Source organism: Eumetopias jubatus, unplaced genomic scaffold (genome assembly GCF_037043125.1).
Source record: "Eumetopias jubatus isolate StellerSeaLion01/CBP00866 unplaced genomic scaffold, mEumJub1_p1.0 scaffold_3, whole genome shotgun sequence".
NCBI classification, from domain to species: Eukaryota; Metazoa; Chordata; class Mammalia; order Carnivora; family Otariidae; genus Eumetopias; species Eumetopias jubatus.
This window is the reverse complement of record NW_028274809.1, coordinates 39,323,597-39,342,825: the sequence shown is the minus strand read 5'-3', so window position 1 is coordinate 39,342,825 and position 19,229 is coordinate 39,323,597. Positions and strand designations below refer to the sequence as shown.

The window sequence follows — 19,229 nt, the reverse complement described above, 5'->3', positions numbered from 1 at the left end:
CTCATTAATAAGAAAAAGAAATACATTGGGGTTGACCAGCATGAGACAGACCAGCTCTTCAGTTCTGCAACTTGAAGATTTTATTTATTTATTTGACAGAGAGACACAGCAACAGAGGGAACACAAGCAGAGGGAGTGGGAGAGGGAGAAGCAGGCAGGCTTCCCACCGAGGAGGCAGCCCAATCCCAGGACCCTGGGATCATGACCTGAGCTGAAGGCAGATGCCTAACCACTGCAACTTAAACCTATGAGGAAATGGCAGGAAAAACGGCTTCAGTGTATCTATTTTGACGGTAGGAGAAATGGCCTCAGTCATCTAAATCTCTTCAGACTAGAGCCGGTCTTGTAGATCTTTTTTACACTTAAGTAACAGCCACATTTCATGAAGGATGATGACAATGTTATCAGTGAAGAAATCACTTCTGATAAACCTATATATGGTCATGCATTGAAGTTCTTTTTATGTTTTTCCTCCAAGTGTACTTTTTTTGTGGAGCACATTCTCACAGCTACAGCAGTAGGGTGGCTTACTGAAGATTCAGGATCCAAGGTTCAAAAAGCACATAGCTCTTATTCCTGAGGACTCTCATATGCATTTTCTCACCCACTGGTCACACACTTTTTGAGCACAGCATTATTATTCCTCTTCTTCAGAGATGGATCTGGCCTCTGGCTGAGGAACAGATAGCCAGTGTATCATAGCACTTAGATCTGCTCTCATGCCTCTCTACTAGATAAGCTGACTAACCGTGAAGCAGAATAGCCAAATAGCTCTTTCTCCCTGTCGGATCTAAAAAGGTAGGGCTTATTATAGTTAAGATATGAAAATAGTCTGCTTGCCTGATGTGCTTCATATCATCTTTATTTATGCTTCTTTACAATCTGGGTAAAATCAGGAATCTAGAACCAACCTTAGGTCATAATGAAGAAAGGAAGAAACAACGCCTGTTGCCCAACTGTGAGTATGCAATGATACTGAAGAACACCATCATTTATAATGAGTCAGCACATGAACTTCCTGGAGCTCTCAGGGGAAGTAGAAAAGTGAATCCAGCCTGACCCCCAAGATTTTCGACAACCTGTCAGCGTCACTTCTTGCTCAACCAAACCTAATACACCACCCTCTTTCCCTGGCCTTTTGCACATCAAGTGATCTTCTGGGTTCCAGAGTTAGCTGGTGGCAGAGGCAGGCCTAGAACCCAAGTTTTCTAACTCCCAACCCTGTGCTCTTTCCAATACGCTACTGCCTGATATACAGCAAGCCACCACTAACTGGATACTTACTCAGAGCCAGGGTTAGCAGTGAATGCTTTACATGTATTATTTCATTTAATCCTCAGAATTACCAACCTACAAGGTAAATAAGGAAACAGAGGCTCAGGAAGATGAAGCAACTTCTCCAAGGCCCACTTCAGGTAAGCAACGGAACTGGGATAAGGCCCAGTCTCTCCAAAGCTAGGTTTCATGTCCACATCAAATCACCTTTCTCTGCTCACCAGGTTTTGTAAAAATTGCAGTGATTAAATGTGAACAACTGATATATCTGCTTACTGTTACAGTTCATTCCATCTACTTTACAAAAGCAAATCTTTAGAAAAACAGATTTCAAGAGAAAGGTGACACAATAAATCTGCCCCTTCCTGCCTCTTTGATGCTGATTCTTGAGTTCCTCAGAATGGTGAAAACCCTTAGTCAGAGAGTGTGAATCTGCTTATGTGTTTAAGGTAGGGGGGATGATTCAGGAAAAAATAAAACATTTCTTTAAATAATGAGATTACAGTCTCCCAAATTTGGAACATGAGGTATGCCAGGTAATACTTAGGTGTTTGGATGTAGTGCCTCTGTTCCTAGACTGAGATGCACCCGAAGTGACTGGGGCGGCTCAGGCCAGTTCTGAGCTTGCACCATTCATTGCAGTCTGTGTCTGTATTTTCAGTGCCCCACTTTTCATGTGTTGGGACTTAGGACATAATTCTTAAGAAACAGTGTTTTACGATCACTAAGAAGAAAGTCTTGTTATAACAGGTTTCTCAAAGTTGCTTGTACTTAAAGAAACTCAGGATGACATCTTGGGGTACCTAATACCACTTAGGAAGATCATTTAACCTCTCCAGATTGTAGTTTTATTATTAGCAACATGAGAGGCAATCTGAAGTCTTCTTTTTACCTCAAAAATGCAGTATTATTACTGCTGATTAGATAAAGGAGCTCTAAAACCAACTCTTCTTCATTCCTCTTTTATTCATTTGCTCCGTCCTTTTCTTTTGTTTCAGTTCTAGTTAATCTGCATTCATCCCCAAACACTTTCATTCACAACTACTACCTTACAGGCTCTTACATTTATCAATAGTAGAAAAGCCATTTTTTGTCACCCCAGGGAAATGCATCATCTTATTATGAATGCAGAGAGCATTCACATGGAATTAAGGCATGTACAATCTAAGCTAAGGAGGCATAGAGTATATTAACATGATTTAATATTCTTTAGAAACCATAATGGTAGTTTCTAGTGAAGGGATTCTAAATAGTTATTAATATAAACTAAAAACGAGAGCTTCAGGGAACATCTAAATCTTTGAGCCATAATCTTAAGAAGCCACTGTGTGATGACCAACATTGTTTTACTAAAGCTAACAAATGCTTTGGTTATGGTGCATTTTGTATATTAAAAGAAGATATTTGTAAATGATATATCCTATAAGAGCTTAATAGCCAAAATATAGAGAGAACTTATACAACTCAACACCAAAACCCACAAATAACCCAATTAAAAATGAGCCGAGGACCTGAATAGATATTTTTCCAAAGAAGACATACAGATGGCCAACAGACACATGAAAAGATGCTCAACATCACCCATCACCAAGGAAATGCAAGGCAAAACCACAATGAGATATCACATTACACCTGTCAGGATGGCTAAAATAAAAAAGACAAGAAATAAAAAGTGTTGGCAAGGATGAAGAGAAAAAGGAACCCTTGTGCACTGTTGGTGGGAATGGAAACTGGTGCAGCCACTGTGGAAGACAGTGTGGAGGTTCCTTAAAGAATTAAAAATAGAAATACCACATGATCCAGTAATTTCACTACTGGGTATTTACCCAAAGAAAATGAAAACACTAATTCAAAAGGATATACACACACACACGCGGACAGACACACGTCCGTGCGCAACTACTACACAGCCATAAAAAGGATGAGATCTTACCATTTGCAACCAACATGGATGGAGCTAGAGTATGTTCTGTTAAGTGAAATAAGTCAGACAGAGAAAGACAAATACCCTATGATTTCACTCATATGTGGAATCTAAAAACAAAACAAATGAATAAACAAAAAGCAGAAAGAGACTCATAAATACAGAGAACAAACTTATGGTTGCCAGAGGGGAGGGGGAATGGAGGATGGTCAAAATGAGTGAAGGGGAGTGGGAGACACAGGCTTCCAGTTGCTGAAAGAATAAGTTATAGGAATAGAAGGCACAGCACAGGGAATACAGTGAATGATACTGTAATTGCAATGTATCAGGACAGATGGGAGCTACACTTGTGAGCATAGCATAACATACAGACTTGTCAAATCATTATGTTGTACACCCGAAACTAATTTAACAGCATGTGTCAATTTTACTTCAATAAAAAGGAAGAAAAAGATATGTATATATGCATTTTAAGTATGACACAAAGATTTTTTTAGAAAGGTAATTAGAAAGGTAATCAAAGATAAATTAATTCTAAAAGCTCTTTTCCACTTTTAACATGAAAACAGTAATTAATCAATACATACATAAGTTAAAGGTCTCCCCTAGAATACTGTAGTGACAGTAAAGAAATGTGGTTTTTTATTTTACCTGGGAAGAGCAGTGATTTTCCCCCATTTCTCCACACAGAATCTTCTTGGGCCATTACTCCCTCGGAGAGAAGCAAATCCTTCATAGGGAATGCTGGATGTGCCTGTGACAAACTATTAACACAAGAAAACAGAAGGATATGGTGAAACCAAGAGACTAGCTGCTAAGAAACACATGGTATCATTCACATGCACAGCTCTTTGGGAAGAGCAACAGGCTGCTCCCTGGTGGGAAAGCCTGAAGGTTAAACTCTAGGTGTGGAATAACCTAACACAGGAATTCGGACAAAGAGCTGGGGAATGCTAAGGAAGGACAGTGCATTAAAAAGGGAAATGGGATGCAGAGGGTTTGTAGCATCTTGTACAGCTAACCAGCTGAGAAGACTAAACTGGGTATATTTCCTATTATAGATTAATAAAGCGTCAATTAACCTAAGTCTACTTAGCATCAGTCCCCGATCAACTTGAGGTGAATAAATCTGAGGACCAGATCCTTGATCCAAAGGAGCTAAGACCCAGTCTACTTGTAAGGCTGAGCCTAAGTATACAGAAGGCTTGCTCATGTTTGATATTTCTTTGACTGCAATAAACCAGCAATTGCCACATAACTATAAACACTGCAAGAAAATAATGAGCTAGCTTTCCCTGTGTCCTTGAACTTCATTGTTATCTCAAGTTTGTGGAAAGTTAGATGGAAGAAAAGAAAGGATTCTTTATCAAAGACCTGGTTACTTCCTAAGGGATTGAAAGCCCTCTTTCTATTGCTAGGGATGTTGCCCTGCAGAGTGCCCTGGGATCTCTTCTTGAAGGGACCAACTGCCCTGAAGCCAGGTGTTTTTCTTGGGATTCTTGGACTGGAGTTGGTATGTCCTCAAAATTCTAATGAAATACTTGGACTTGGTTAGGGATGTTCTGCATAGTGATGGAGCCACAGAACCATGCAATCAGAAGAGTCTGAAATAATGTATCCACCATTTGCAGATAAGCATGGAGTATAATTACTGAGTACTTAGCAATTATAAAAAATATGCAATTCCAACAATAATTATATTAATGCATTAAAAAGATTAACTAGTGGCATCTTACCTGTAACAACCTTAGTCGTTGTTCATTGTTGAATCTTTCCACGGCAGCCCAGAACCACCGAATTACAATATGATTGTCATGATATCCTATCAAACCAATCAGGAAAGCCCATATTACTTTAACTTTTCTGTGTTAGGATGACATGACACCATGACATGTCAACAAAAGACCTCCAGACATAAATCGTCATCTTGGATTCTTTAAAGGTTGTTTATAATTTAAGACTAAGAAATAACACTGTAGATATGATCACATGAGTGTCAAAAGTCAAAAACAACACTAAATGAAGCTAGGAGGTCTCTGTTTCCATTTAGTGGTCAGTAAATGAAACAAGTGGAGAGAAGACCAACAAAGTTGTTACTTTAACCACATCATTTCTAAAAAAGATAACTGCTATTACTGGAAATGCTTAACTCTTTTGGTCATTCATTTAAGAAATAATTTTCAAGTATCACTATGCCAAACACTGTAGTAAGCTTGGAGGTAACAGAGGCAAAGAAAACAGACCCTTGCAGGGCTTCTGGTAAAGGAGAGACACACTAATCAAATAATTATGCAAATAAATACATAATTGCAAACTATTTTAAAATTACATATAATGTTCATATTTTTAAATCAAATCCTTTATTAATAAAAAAGTAATTTTATTAATTTCTTCAACTAATAAATCCCAAATAATCATTAACCTAAATGTTATTTTTATTCCATACTTTAGTAGAATTTAATAAAATATCAAAAGTATCATCCCCGGGGTGGATTAAGGCAGTATTGTAGATTCCAAAATCTCTCAGCAAAGAAAATTTAAGTTCAGAGAGAGGGCTGATGAGGATTAAGACACAATTAGTGATCTAACCAATTAACTGACATGCACAATGTGATAAAGCCACTCTAATTCTAAGTCAGCAGAAATAAGTCCAAAGCAAAGGTGGGTAAAACTATCTTAATTTGAATTTTTGCTCACATGTTTCCATGGCTGCAGAATTTGGCGGAAATTTTGCCTTACTGTTTACCATTTGATCAGTGATGCTGAGTGACCTTTGGACAAGAAAGGGATCCAAGTGAAGGGTGAACATACTTCTATTGGACATGGTGATGTATAGGCTCCACGTCCATCTGGCAGAGCCTAGCTATTTGGTGCTGAGCAGATAGTTTTCTCATCTATAAAATAAGTACATTGGCTCTTTATAGCTTTTCTGACCTTATGAATGGGCCCCTTTCTGCTTCTCCTTTGCTGTTTGTGCCAAACCTTTTGGAGGAGGAAGACAGAAAATGTCTCTTCATATTCTCTATAAACAGCTGCTTTATGAACATATGGCAATTGACAGCAAAGCTGCCTCTTCATTCAGTGCCAACTAGTTGGGTTAGCAAACAGCTGGGTATCTCACCCATTCCCCTGCCCACCCCCCACCCCCCCCCACTGGAGCACTGTCTTCCCAACGATTTCATTTGGCAAGATTTACAATAACCATGGAAACAGGGACTTGATTAGACATATACAGTGAATAAAAGCTTACAGTATATAAATACAAAAATGGCTGATTTGATTAACAGCATTGCTATTAGACTCTCCTGGCACGGAAGAGCTAATGACATTTATGGTAAGATGCAAGTTTTGTAGCATGCTGGAGAAACTGTGTTCTAGTTCATAAAAAGAGTTGGTTAACGAAGTTATAATGACCAAGGCTGTATATGGATTATACATGGGGCCAGCTGGAAAAGACACATTGCAGCAATTGGTTACAGAAATAGCAGCAAGAGAGACTGCAATTTAATACTGCCTTTCAGAGAAAATGGGGGAGCAAGGCCAGCCCACGGCAAGCGATGAGTTGGAAGAGCCAAGGCAAGAACAAAAGCAATTTAGCAAATGTTAAGGTATTTTTATTCTACTCTACACTTTAAAAAGTGTTTTAAAATCTGTTTCAGGGGCGCCTGGGTGGCTCAGTCATTAAGCGTCTGCCTTCGGCTCAGGTCATGATCCCAGGGTCCTGGGATCGAGCCCCGCATTGGGCTCCCTGCTCAGCGGGAAGCCCGCTTCTCCCTCTCCCACTCCCTCTGCTTGTGTTCCCTCTCTCGCTGTGTCTCTCTCTGTCAAATAAATAAATAAAATCTTTAAAATAAAAAAATATCTCTGTTTCAAAGTACAGATAACTGGAGATATGTTTAGCTTTCAGTTTATTCTGCTGAGTGATTAATTCAGTGACTTAAAGTTTGTATTTTTCACTCCCAAGTTCAGAACTACTGCTAACCTTTTACATTCTGAGTTGAGTTAAAAACCAAAAACCAAAATCAAAACAAAACACAACCGCTCTTTGTCATGACTTTCTGAAAACTATCACCCTGCAATAAGTTTCAGAAAATGTATTCTTTCTTTGCTTAAAATTATGGAATAAAAACTTTAACTCTGGGTCATCATCAGGTCCCTTTCCAAGTGTACTGACTCAGCAATCAAATTCCAATGGCTTCAAGGCAATTACTAATTGAAAATTTATAGTGATCTACAGAAATGCCGCATGTAAAGCTTCCCATGTGGTGAATTGTCATATAATCCAGGTTTTAAGTAATCTTACAGTAGTTTCCTTTTCAGTTGAACTTAATGCTTGAATTTAGAAGGGCCTTTTCAATAAATATCTTGAATTTTGAGAACCATGTCTTATTCCATTTATGTGTCTCAACAGTGAATTATAGCTGGAAATAGTTCAATGAAATGTAGAAAACTGTGTTTGCTCATTAGGAGGCTCAGAGGGTGTGTGACTTCAAGGTTTAGAATGAAGGTAGAAGAGGTGGAGTTTGACTAGCTGGATGTGAGCTCCTTAGGGCTTCACTCACAACACCATAAAACAATTAATTAGTGTTCTTATGGTCACATTTCTTCACCAACAATTAGGAATTATGACATTCTTAGATGAGGTGTAAACAGTCCTTCTTCCACTTGATGGATGAGGTAACTAGGAACAGAAGAGAATGTATGTTGCCCACGGTCTCAGAGGAGACTGCAGTAGACCTATGATTAGAATCCACAGTGCTTTGCCTGTCCTGGATTCAGAGACTGGCAATGCTAACCACTGACTTCCCTTAATATGAAACTTAAAGTCCAGCCATCTCTAAATCACATCTCACCTCCTCTATATTCCGTGTTGTTTCTCCAGTCACTCAGGTCGATTTCAGCTGTGCCTGCGATGACCAGTTCCAGTTCTCTTGCATCAAAAACAGACACCAGCCTGGCATCCACCACCTGTGGAATAAAAAGAATGCAGGGCATGGCTTATGAATCAGGAGAAATCTCAGATATAAGTAAGCCTCAGATGGTTGAGCATCTGCCTTCGTCTACGGTCGTGATCCCGGGGTCCTGGGATCGAGCCCCACATCAGGCTCCTGGCTCGGCATGGAGCCCGCTTCTCCCTCTCCCTCTGCCTCTCCCCCTGCTCAAGCTCTCTCGCTCTCTGTATCTCTGTGTCTGAAATTAATAAATAAAAAATCTTAAAAAAAAAAAAAGAGGACACAAGGAGGTTTAGGAATATTCTGGAAGCACTCTGTGTAGGCACTTGAAAACTGTAAAGCTCTTGACAAAGATAAGGTATTTTTAGTACAAGACTGAAATCTTTTCCTCAACAGAATTTTCATTTTAAAACTGACCACTGATTAATCCAGTTTGTTTTTCTCCTTGAAAAAAAGTCTAGTGCTCCTCCAGAGGAAGTCACATGGAGTATTTGTAAGAACTTACTTGAACCCTCAGATACAATCATTTCACATATCAAGCATGAGATGTGATTACCCGTATCTAAGCATGAGTAAGATGTATGACTTAAATGTTATTAGTGGTCCTTAAGTCGTGAAATGCTAATTGAATTCAGATCATTTTATTTCAGTGATCTCTTATAACAGAGCATTAAGCCTTTTTTGTGTTCTTGAAACATATAAAAAATATATTGGAGTTTTTAAATTGAAAGAGCAATAGCAAATCCAACAAAAGAAAAAGGGAAATATTGCATACAGAGTACAGTCACATGGACTGTGGTATCACAGAGATCAGTCTGCAAAACCCTACTCCCGCTGTCTTTACCTCATAGAAGCCGCGCACTAAGCTCTCTGTTTGCTGTACGACGCCCCTTTCAATCCTCCATTTCACCATCCTCTCGATGTACTCCTTCTTGTTCTTCTCTGTGACCGGGATATTGGCACCCCCTGGTTTTAATTCTCGTTCGGTAATCTGAGATTTAAAAAAAAAAGACAACATAAAGCAACATTCTTGATGAGATAAGAACACTGCTCCCAGTGAGCCGAAATCAGCCATCTAGGTTCTTGTCGCTGCCTTGGCCCCGGGCACATCCCATAAACAGCAGGGGAAGGCACCCCATGGAGCCACAGGAAGCCCAGGCACACACCGATGCTTCCTGTGGAAGCCGAAAAACTAGGCATGAGCTGATGTCTGAAAGCCTCAGTGGTTAAAAATCTATATATCGCAAGTGCTGAAGGTTAAGTTTTAAATCCTGACTAAAAATCTTCTAAATGAAAATAAACTGGCTCCAGATTCTGGCCCACTGCTATTTGAATGTTTGGCAAAAACATATTTTCACAAATTCTGTTAGGGTTCAGAATCAACTATATATAGAAAGCCAATATTTAAGTAAAGATTTACTTTAATGAAGCAGAATTACATTCAATTGAATGTTAAATTGAGAACTTCTCTTCCAAAACACAAAATTTAGAAGACCGGCCAAATATTAATGTCTAAATAAGAATATTTCTTATGAACCAGTATACAATTTCTGAAAGAAATCTTCTAACCAACTCTTCCACCAACTTTGGAAAAAGCCAGTATGGTTTCAGACCTTCACCAAAACATTACTTACCTTCCGTCAGCTTCAAAACAATCAATTTCCATTCTTAAATATGAATGACAGTTAAGTGCAAATGTCAATTAAATAATTTAATATTCAACTCTGGGGTAGCATGGACTTTTAAAAGTTATATTTTATACAAGGCAATTCTAATATCTTATGTGGATAATTTAGTTGGAAATAAAAAGAAGATTGCTTATGACACAGAAATAGTTATATAGCTTGTAACACACAGTTACCACAATCTGTAAATTAGAACACTTTAGTCTGCAGTTGGCATTAAAATAATCTTTGTAACCAAAATTATTGTAACTGTATGTAAACCTGGGTTGAAACCACCCAACAAGCCACCAATAAGTAAGTGTATGATGTTAGCCTTCATTTTAAAACTGACCACTGATTAATCCAGTTTGTTTTTCTCCTTGAAAAAAGATCTAGTGCTCCTCCAGAGGAAGTCATATGGAGTATTAATTCTTCACCAACCAATAGTCTTTAATTACCACATTTAGTCACCAGTGAGTTACATACACAGACCTGCCCAAAAACTTCTTCGTTCACAGTGAATGTAAGGTCCAAGATGTCATGGATGTCATTGTCTTTCATCCACTGCAGGCTCTGGTGGAACTCTTCGTCAAGGTATTCTAGATCACTCAGGTCACACAGACTAAGATGACAAACAGATAGAAACAAATGTGTAGGTATGACTCTTAGCAAAACTCCAAAGACACAAGGAAAGATACTAAAAATTAAATACAAGATCATCTAAGTAGACAGTGATTCCTGGAATGTTCTTAGTCAAATTCAGTAACCAAACTAGTGAAATAATTCAGAAATCTGGTATAAGATTTAAAAATCTGGATACATAAAATGCCTTAAATCAACCAGCCTATACTTTCTTTTACAGACACAGAACTGGGGTGCAAAGAGTGGCTGCCACTTGCCCAGTCATCCATGATTAATGCCAGAGCAGGAACTGGAACTCAGGTGACAACTTGAGTCCCCTATTATTTTGGCTATGTTATACTACCTTAAAACATCGTTCTCCTAATCTGAAACTTTTTTATGTTTCTATACTATATTTTAACTTTTTTATTTTTTCTCAAAGACTAGGTTCTGTGATCCACATTCACATGCATCTCCTTTTTTCTTTTTGGTCCTTATTCTTTCCATGTTTCTAAAAACAGAAAGCCACAGAATCTCTCTACAATTATAATGGTTTTCAATACTTCTATTTTTTTTTTTTTTTATCATGGAGAGAGGTCTACATAAGGTGGAGTTACTATTGTATGGCCCTATCTTAAGGTGGTAACAATTGATTTGCTCCCATCAGCCCAATTTCAAAGGTCATTTTGTTTGGTTCTGTCTAAACATTTATTAGTATGTGCCAGACATCTTAACAGCTACTTGATAAACAGTTACTGCCCTCAAGGAGCTAGTGGTCTAGTTGGGGAGACAGGCACAAAAATAGGCAAACTAATACAAGGTGATGGTGATAGCCTAGGATGGGTAACACTTATAATTTGTGTATTTTTTATATGTATGTTACATTCCAATTAAAAAAAAACATATAAGGTAGATACAGGGAGCTCTCACAGCAAGAATGCAGGATGTTAACTTCAACTTGGCAATTCAGGGAAACCTTTCTGGAGTAGATAATACCTACATCAAAATTTGTAGGCTCTTTAAAATCTAGAGAGGTAAAGGGAAATGAATGAAGAGGAGGAGAAGGGGAAACAGAAAGAAGGGAGAAGGAGAGACAAACACGAACAAAGCACAAGGGCATGGAGTATGAGAATACTCAAGCACACTGGTAGGATTCAAGAGTTAACTGCAAGGCATAACGTCCAGAAAAGGCTAGGAAGGTCGCTGGGACCAGGCTTTGAATATCATTTTAAGGATCTTGGTGCTTCAGAACTACCGAAAGATTTTAGGACAGGAAATGACATGATCAGATGTGAGATGTGATTTTGAATTGTTCTTTCTGGAAGTCAGAGTATAGAGGATTACTTAAAATGGGGGGAGGGGTGGTTATCATTAGATGGTGGAGACAATTAGTAGACCACTATAGTAATCTGGCCAAAATAAAGTAAGTTTCATATTAAGGGCACAGCTATTAAGGGTGGACAGGAGAAGATGCACTTGAGACTTATTTAGGAGGTAAACGTGGGCATTAGTAAATGGTTTTATTGGGGGCATAAAGAAGGATATCAAAATGGGGTGGCAAATGAACTCATGTTGCAAGCCAACTCTGATTAATTGCCAGTCTCGAGGGCTGTAAGTTGAAAAACTCCCTGAGGCCACAACGAGTTCAGTGGGAAAAAGGACCATAAATGATTTGTGAACTACACCATGGCAATGGAGTGGGAGGTAAGTAAGAGTAGACTAGGTGCTGTGTATTTGCCATCTCTGTTTGAGGGTGACTCCCGATTTCTGACCAGTGACCTGGGATACCGGCACCATGAACTGTGCCAGTATCTCCCATGACTAGGCACACGGGAGAAGTTGCATTTCCAGGGACACCAGTGGAGGAAAGACTCAAAGTAAATGCATAGGGCTGGGGACTGGGGCAGTCAACAGTATCCGAAGCAGCAGAATGGTCCGGTAAGAAAGGACTAAAAGATATTCTTTAAAAGCTTCTATAGGTTACTGGTGGGAAGGAAGCCAGGCTAAAGTGTGCTGAGGGCACGTCGGCACAGACTACTCTTTCAGGAAGCTTATAGGAGAAGATGAGAGAAGGCAGTGAAATGGGAAGAGGCAAAATGGGACCAGCGGAACCAGAGAGGCAGATGGACGGTGCCCAGTTGCCCAAGGTTTCATCTGCTCAGACACCAAAAGGGAGGAAAGCAAGTCTTCTTACTGAACCTCTTAAGAACCCATTAGAAATACTTTGTTTTCATTTGAAGTCTAGGCTTCCATTTTACAGAAAGCAGGTACCTGGCCTTGGTCAGGGAATAAGCTGGACTGAAATCAGCCATCATTCTGTGCTTCCTCACTGCAAGTCTGAGCTACTACTCCCCTATCAGACAGTTGCCTTCTCCTGTTCAGCCCTGTAAATGACTACTGATTATAGGACAGAAACTGTTTGCTCTACATTTTATAATAATTGCAATCTTTCATTGTGCTAACAATGAAGAAAAAGTTCTGTGAATGCTAAATTTTTATCTGCCATACTAAATTACTGTCTTGCATATAGGGAGGTCTCAAGAAAAATATGGGACGGTGCACCTCTAACAAACAAACAAAAAATAAGACAAAAAACAAAACAAAGGAGAATGAAAACTTGAACCAAGAGTAAGCAGTTGAAGTCTACATAAAGCAAAATATAAAATGCTTCTCATAAAGGATAGGGGGCCATGAGTCACCAAGACTAACCCACAACTATTCTATTAATAATCAGCATTAATACCACAGGAATTCTAGTACCGTATTTGAAGTACAATTGTTTTGAAGAAACATGTGTTGCAACAAATGAGAATAAATTTTCCGGAATAAAGCAAAACTAAGACTTTAGGGGCAAGACAGAAGTAAAGGATCAGGAAAAACATAGTAACCATATTTGAAATTGTATTAGTTTCAGAAACCTAAGTAGATAAATGACATTGACAAAAGGTTCTTTTTGATAAAAAAAATATTACATTTTTACATGCTAATTACACAAGCAATAAAAATAGTCTTACATTCTGAGAAGAGCTTTATAAAAGGGCCGTGTGAAGAAGGCATCCAACAAATACTGGTGTATGAGTGCAAGACCAAGAATCCTACCACTGAACCGGAACCTGTGAAGGAAAAGCACAAGACAGCTTACACGTCAGGGAGCAGTTTCTAAATGGTTCTATTTGCTTTCTAGAATGCAGTCTAGCTCTAATCATCTAAGTTTGTCCAAGACTGATTCCTTACTAGGTCCATGAGAGTTTGAGTGCATTGTAACCTGTGTCTTCATTAGGCCAATATTCATATCTACTTAAAAATCTGTTTCACTCTGATATTTAGAGAGATACTGCTCCACCTTCCCCTCATGTTAATAATATCCACCATAGAGCACCCCACACGGACAACATGAATTCCCCGTGAGCATGCCTGTAAAATTTCCCCAAGCCACTTTTAAAAGATGACAGAATGAAACCGGTGGTGGTAGGGAAAACGCTGTCCCCTTCTAGTTTGTTTGCATGAATATTAGCAGGATTTCTCTAATACAAACCCAGTAGCAATCCCCTTTTGAGGAAAAGCCCAGTCTCAGAGTGAGACAGTTCCTATCTCTATTCTCTCTCAAACCCCACCACTGATGATAGTCACTATCCAAGAATTATGCATTGTGAACATGGGGGAGTTTCCTCATGGGACATTTGGTTCTCTAAAATTTGAAGGCTCAATTCTATTCTGAATCACTTTGGAAACTTTACTAAATATATCAGTCATGACTGGATTTGCTGAGAGGTACACTTATTTTCCCTTTCAAAAATACTGCAGTTTCTACCTCTGTGAAAGTCTGATGCCTTCCAAAAGTGTAAATCCGTGCTGGGATTCATACAGTCCATTTGTAATTTTAGTATTAGGCAGCCATTTTAAGATTCATGTCCAGCAGCTTTTTCTTTTTTTCTACCAAACTTAGCACAACTGCAATAGGTACAGTTAAGAGGAGTCCGAATTGTGGCTACATGGACTTGATTTGAAGAATAAGTCCTAAAAGTTAATGCCTTCCACCCACCAATATTAACCTTCATGACCCAAAGAAACTTTTTCCATGAGTTCTGCTTATGTTCTTTTTTTGTTGTTACTATTAGTGAAAATAAGCAGAAAAACAGCAAACAGGGGTTATAAAGATATTTAACATGTATAAGTGCAGGGATTTAAAAAAATGTAAGGATGTTTGGAAAGAGTGCAATTTTGGATTTTCAGAATAAATAATTCCCAGAAGGGAATCCTATACCAGTTTTCCTTGATAATTTTGTGTGAAAAATTAGGAAAGGGGCAATCCCTGGCGACAAACTTCAGTGGCTAATAGGGTCAGCACCACTGCTGTGGCTCCATGCCCATGTCCTTCTGCCGGAGTTCTAATCTACCATCAATTCCTCCAGGGCACACCACTCTCCACTCCCTCCTACTAGAATACCATCATCACCCTCAGCCAGCGTCCCAGCTGCTCTGCCCCACCTCCCACCCCACCTCAGAGTTCAGGGGTGCCCAAAGGTGTAGAGAGGGATCTAGGGATTTTGCCAGGAACCTAATATCATCTGGAACTTTCTTTCAATGGGGAAAATATTTTGAATTCTACCCATTTCACTTGAAATTGGTCTTTTGGAATATGATCTATTCCTAGCTTGGAGAATGTCCATATATTTAAATTTGACAACAAAAGTAAGAGTCAAATGAAACTGAAAATATGATTTTCTCCAAGGAAAAAAGTGTTAAAAGAAATCTGGGTTCCTATAAAAACTAGTATCACAGAAAGTCAACTGAAGAAAAGTGTTGGGGAAAAAATACTTACCACTCATGGTGATTGTCTACAAAAGCAGACATGGGGCTTATTTGTACTGTGTATGTATCATTGGCCGAATATTCAAATAAGCCATAATATGGGTTAAAGAGTTCTCTGGATACGAGGAAGAAAAACTCTCTGGAAGGTCCACTGTAATCCAGCCTTTAAAAAAAATCACAAAAAGAATAAACAGTTATTATTTTTTTCTATATATTGGGCACATTTTCTACAGAGTTCGACTTTTTTTTTAAGATTTATTTATTTATTTGAGAGAGACAGAGTGTGAGCAAGGGGAGGGGCAGAAGGAGAGGGAGAGAGAGAATCTCAAGCTGACTTCCCACTGAGAGCCCGCAGTAGGGCTTGATCTCACAACCCTGAGATCATGACCTGAGCTGAAATCAAAGAGTTGGACACTTAGCCAACTGAGCCACCCAGCAGCCCCCCGAGCCCAACTTTCTATAGAACACTCATTACAAGTCTAATTGCCCACATATCTGGACTATCCAGAATAAATCGGACGATCATGAGTCCTGATTGCATCCATGTCTTGACCCAGAATAGCGAAATGGACATTTACATGAAGCTTACCCAAAACTAAAGCTACACATCAGGTAATGGATAAAATAGGCAATATGTCAATAATTTGCTTGTAGGAATGTACATATAAAAAGGTAAATATTTTCAATGTCTGGAATGAGGTAATGGGGAAAGGAGTACATTGGGAATACTTTATTTAAACAGGGTAAAACCACAGAGTATCAGCTACCTACATCCATGGGACATGGAGTCTTTATGGGTTTCTGAAACATTCTGAAATGGGGGAAGAAAGAGACATTCGTGAATTGGTGAGAGGACAGGACAGATACAAGATCCCCTAGGGAGATCAGAGGCAAAAAGAAAAAAAAAAAAAGAAAGTAGAATGATAGGGTTCAAGCGAAAACTTTAAATTATAAAACACCAAGGAAAATTATAGACAAGTAAAAGGAGGGCGTCTAAAAGCTTCCTAAAGGTATTTGGAGAAGAGGCTGAAACTCTAGCACCTGAACTACAGTGTAAATTCCATTTAACTCACAAAGACATCAGGGTCAAAGCGAAGTGTGAGAAATGATGGCGTTCGCCTTGAGGAATGACAAGTGGCCAACAATGCTGAGAGGAAACACGCAGCAAAGAGGAGTTTGCAATAAAGCGATCTGATACGCTAAATTTAAAATGAAAACTATGAAGTCCATCTATCCCATGATGACAAGGTGACACAAGGGTTCCAAGACAGGAGGGGAACGCTGGAGGGGAGCAAAAGCAATGGGAAGCTGGCTGGTGGGATTTTATTAGACTTTTGTTCGCTGTATTTTTTTTTCTCTTATGGATCTTCTCCATGGGCATTACTGCATATTTTTTTTTAATGAAAAAGAAAGAAAAATCATCTGAGCCTTGTCCAGTGATGAGACTGTGTGATACAGAAAAATTACCTTATTAGAAGTGGAAGAAAGGGATGGGATATTAGTAAAAAAGATAAAATGGCTTTTATAGGTCTTAGTTGAGGGCTCAACAGGATTTACTTGGAGCATACTTCTACTATTCACATTCTACTTTGTACATTTTTGCTGTGTCTGAACATAGAGGTACTGCTATATACTTAATACTTTTCATTAAGTCAACTTTAAATTTACTTGACTTTCCAATGTAGCCTGTTCTTACATACTGTTTATGAAATTAGGATGTGCTAGCTTTATTTTTTTCCAATACACATTGAAAGAAACATGTAAATATTTTAAAATGTCAGTTTGCGTAATAGCTAAAATCATCTCACACATCTCCAGTCCTCACTGCACTGTGGGAAATATGCGTGTAGACAGGAAACCTATGTGTGCAGAAAAATGCAAACACAGCACACTCTCAGGACCAACGAGGCCTTAAGGTGACATGACGGAAGTGCTGTCTTCCGGCAGCTGAATATAGCCGTGGCTACCAGGTGACCACCGGCCTTTGAGACGATGCTACGATTACCCTGGGGCCTCCCGAAGCAGCACAGGGGCTGCTTCCCAGGCACAAGGATGCAGGCTGCCCCCTCTGCATGCCGAGACCAGGGCAGTTGCCTGGGGCTTCCTCCCACAGTCCTACTTCTGGCCACCAAGAACAAGTAGAATATTTCTTCCACTTGAACATTCTTCACATACTTGAGGTGTTCTTGCCACAAATATTTGAGTGCCTATTATGTTTTGAGTACTGATCTAGATGTAAAGATACAAAATTTTTTGAATAGTAATTTTCTATAGCAACTCAAAGTTAAGCAGTTTTGGTATCCCTGGTCTCTGCACCCTCCCGCACTCCTAAACACTGCCACGTCTTTCAATCTCCTCTCACGGAAGGGCTGAGAATTCCCTCGCCACCTTGGCCCTCTGCTCTGGACGCTCTCCAGGGTGTCAAAGTCTGATCTAAAGGGTGGTGTCTAATACTGATCACAACACTTCAGGTGCGGTCTTGTCAGCACAGGGCTTAGAAAGAGCTCTTGTCTTCTCTTGCTAGGCACTCTTCTCTACTAATGCAGCCGAAAGCTACCTTGCCTTGTGGGGCGGCCACTTTGTTGACTCACAGTGAGCTAGTCATCAGCTCAAACCTTTCACCTGCGCTGCTTCACCCCCGCCCCCAAGACTCTTGCATCCTGTCTGCATGTCTGTATCTTTTTAGAACCTACGTACTAGACTTTATAATTCTTCCTACTGAGTTTCACTTTGTGAAATGTTGTCCACGTTCCAGTCTACCCAGATCCCCATGGATGCAAAACATCTCTCTAAATTTACTATTGATGGTGAATTTCATCAGCAGACTCCTGTGTCTTTCCAGAAACAGAGAATGCCAGTTAAAGGCATCTTAGAAGTTATTTTGTCCATCCACTCATTTTATTGAAGAGAAGACTGAGGCTGAAGGAAATCATGGACTTGGATCAAAAGAAAGCTGCAGGGGAGACTCTAGGCCTTGACACAGGTTTCCTGACCCCATGTTTAATGCTCATTATTCCTTATGGCCTACTGGTCAGTACATTTTAAATGTTATCAAGACTGATAAAAATGTTGCCTATATAGCAGGGGTCAGCAAACTATGGCCTGTGGGCCAAATGTGGCCCATCCCCTGGCTTTGTAAATAAAGTTTTATTGAAACGCAACCATGCCTATTTGTTGACATGTTGTCTGTGGCTACTTTCCTGCTCCAGTGGCAGAACTGAGGAAGTATAACAGGAAATGTATTGCCTGAAAAGCCTAAAATATTTCCTATCTGGCGCTTCACAGAAAAAGTTTGCCAAAGTAGGATAGAAGAAAGTAGGAGGAAAATGCTACTTTATTAAAATACCTGGCTTACTATAAATCCTCCTCTTTAGTGAAGATCCTTTCAAGGCAATGCAATTACCACAGATATCCTAGGGTGTACGCAACCTTAAGAATGGTCACAACTACTAATGATGTAATGTACGGTGATTAACATAACAATAAAAAAGATTAAAAAAAAAAAAAAAGAATGGTCACAACTACTAAGTAGGAGACTGTGAGTGAGCTCTGGTCTGCAGTGGTCCCTGGCCTGCAGGGGCTTTCAGACACAATCAAGGCACACAACTGATAAGGGTCACAGCTGAAACATGAGCTGGGTGTTTGGTTTTTTTTTAAGATTTTATTTATTTATTTGACAGAGAGAGACACAGCGAGAGAGGGAACACAAGCAGGGGGAGTGGGAGAGGGAGAAGCGGGCTTCCCGCTGAGCAGGGAGCTGGATGCAAGGCTGGATCCCAGGACCCTGGGATCATGACCTGAGCTGAAGGCAGACGCTTAACCAACTGAGCCACCCAGGCCCCACTGTATCCCAAGTACTTTAGCCTGATACATCACAGGGGCTCAATATCTGTTATTGAATCCATGAGTGGAACTCTCTGATGCTCTCTAAAGAAAATCAACATAATTTACATTGTTATTTGACATCTAGCAGAGAGAATA

The 19,229-nt window shown here is 39.5% G+C and overlaps 1 protein-coding gene and 1 long non-coding RNA gene across 2 annotated transcripts in view; one reads left to right on the top strand and one right to left on the bottom strand.

Annotated features, from left to right (window-relative positions):
• The window catches only part of HECW2 (HECT, C2 and WW domain containing E3 ubiquitin protein ligase 2), a 215,578-nt gene that overhangs the window by 12,516 nt on the left and 183,833 nt on the right, over positions 1-19,229 (bottom strand). Inside the window, exons 21-27 of the mRNA XM_028123706.2 lie at positions 15,259-15,411; positions 13,451-13,549; positions 10,308-10,437; positions 8,996-9,142; positions 8,053-8,167; positions 4,936-5,021; positions 3,851-3,963 (exon numbers count right to left, since the gene is read on the bottom strand). Coding sequence (XP_027979507.1) covers positions 3,851-3,963; positions 4,936-5,021; positions 8,053-8,167; positions 8,996-9,142; positions 10,308-10,437; positions 13,451-13,549; positions 15,259-15,411 — 843 coding nt within the window. The remainder of the gene's footprint in view (positions 1-3,850; positions 3,964-4,935; positions 5,022-8,052; positions 8,168-8,995; positions 9,143-10,307; positions 10,438-13,450; positions 13,550-15,258; positions 15,412-19,229) is intronic.
• Positions 7,996-18,394, top strand: LOC148164687 (uncharacterized). The gene is made up of 3 exons (XR_015767854.1): positions 7,996-8,226; positions 10,678-10,757; positions 18,091-18,394. It is a non-coding gene; the product is annotated as an uncharacterized LOC148164687 (long non-coding RNA).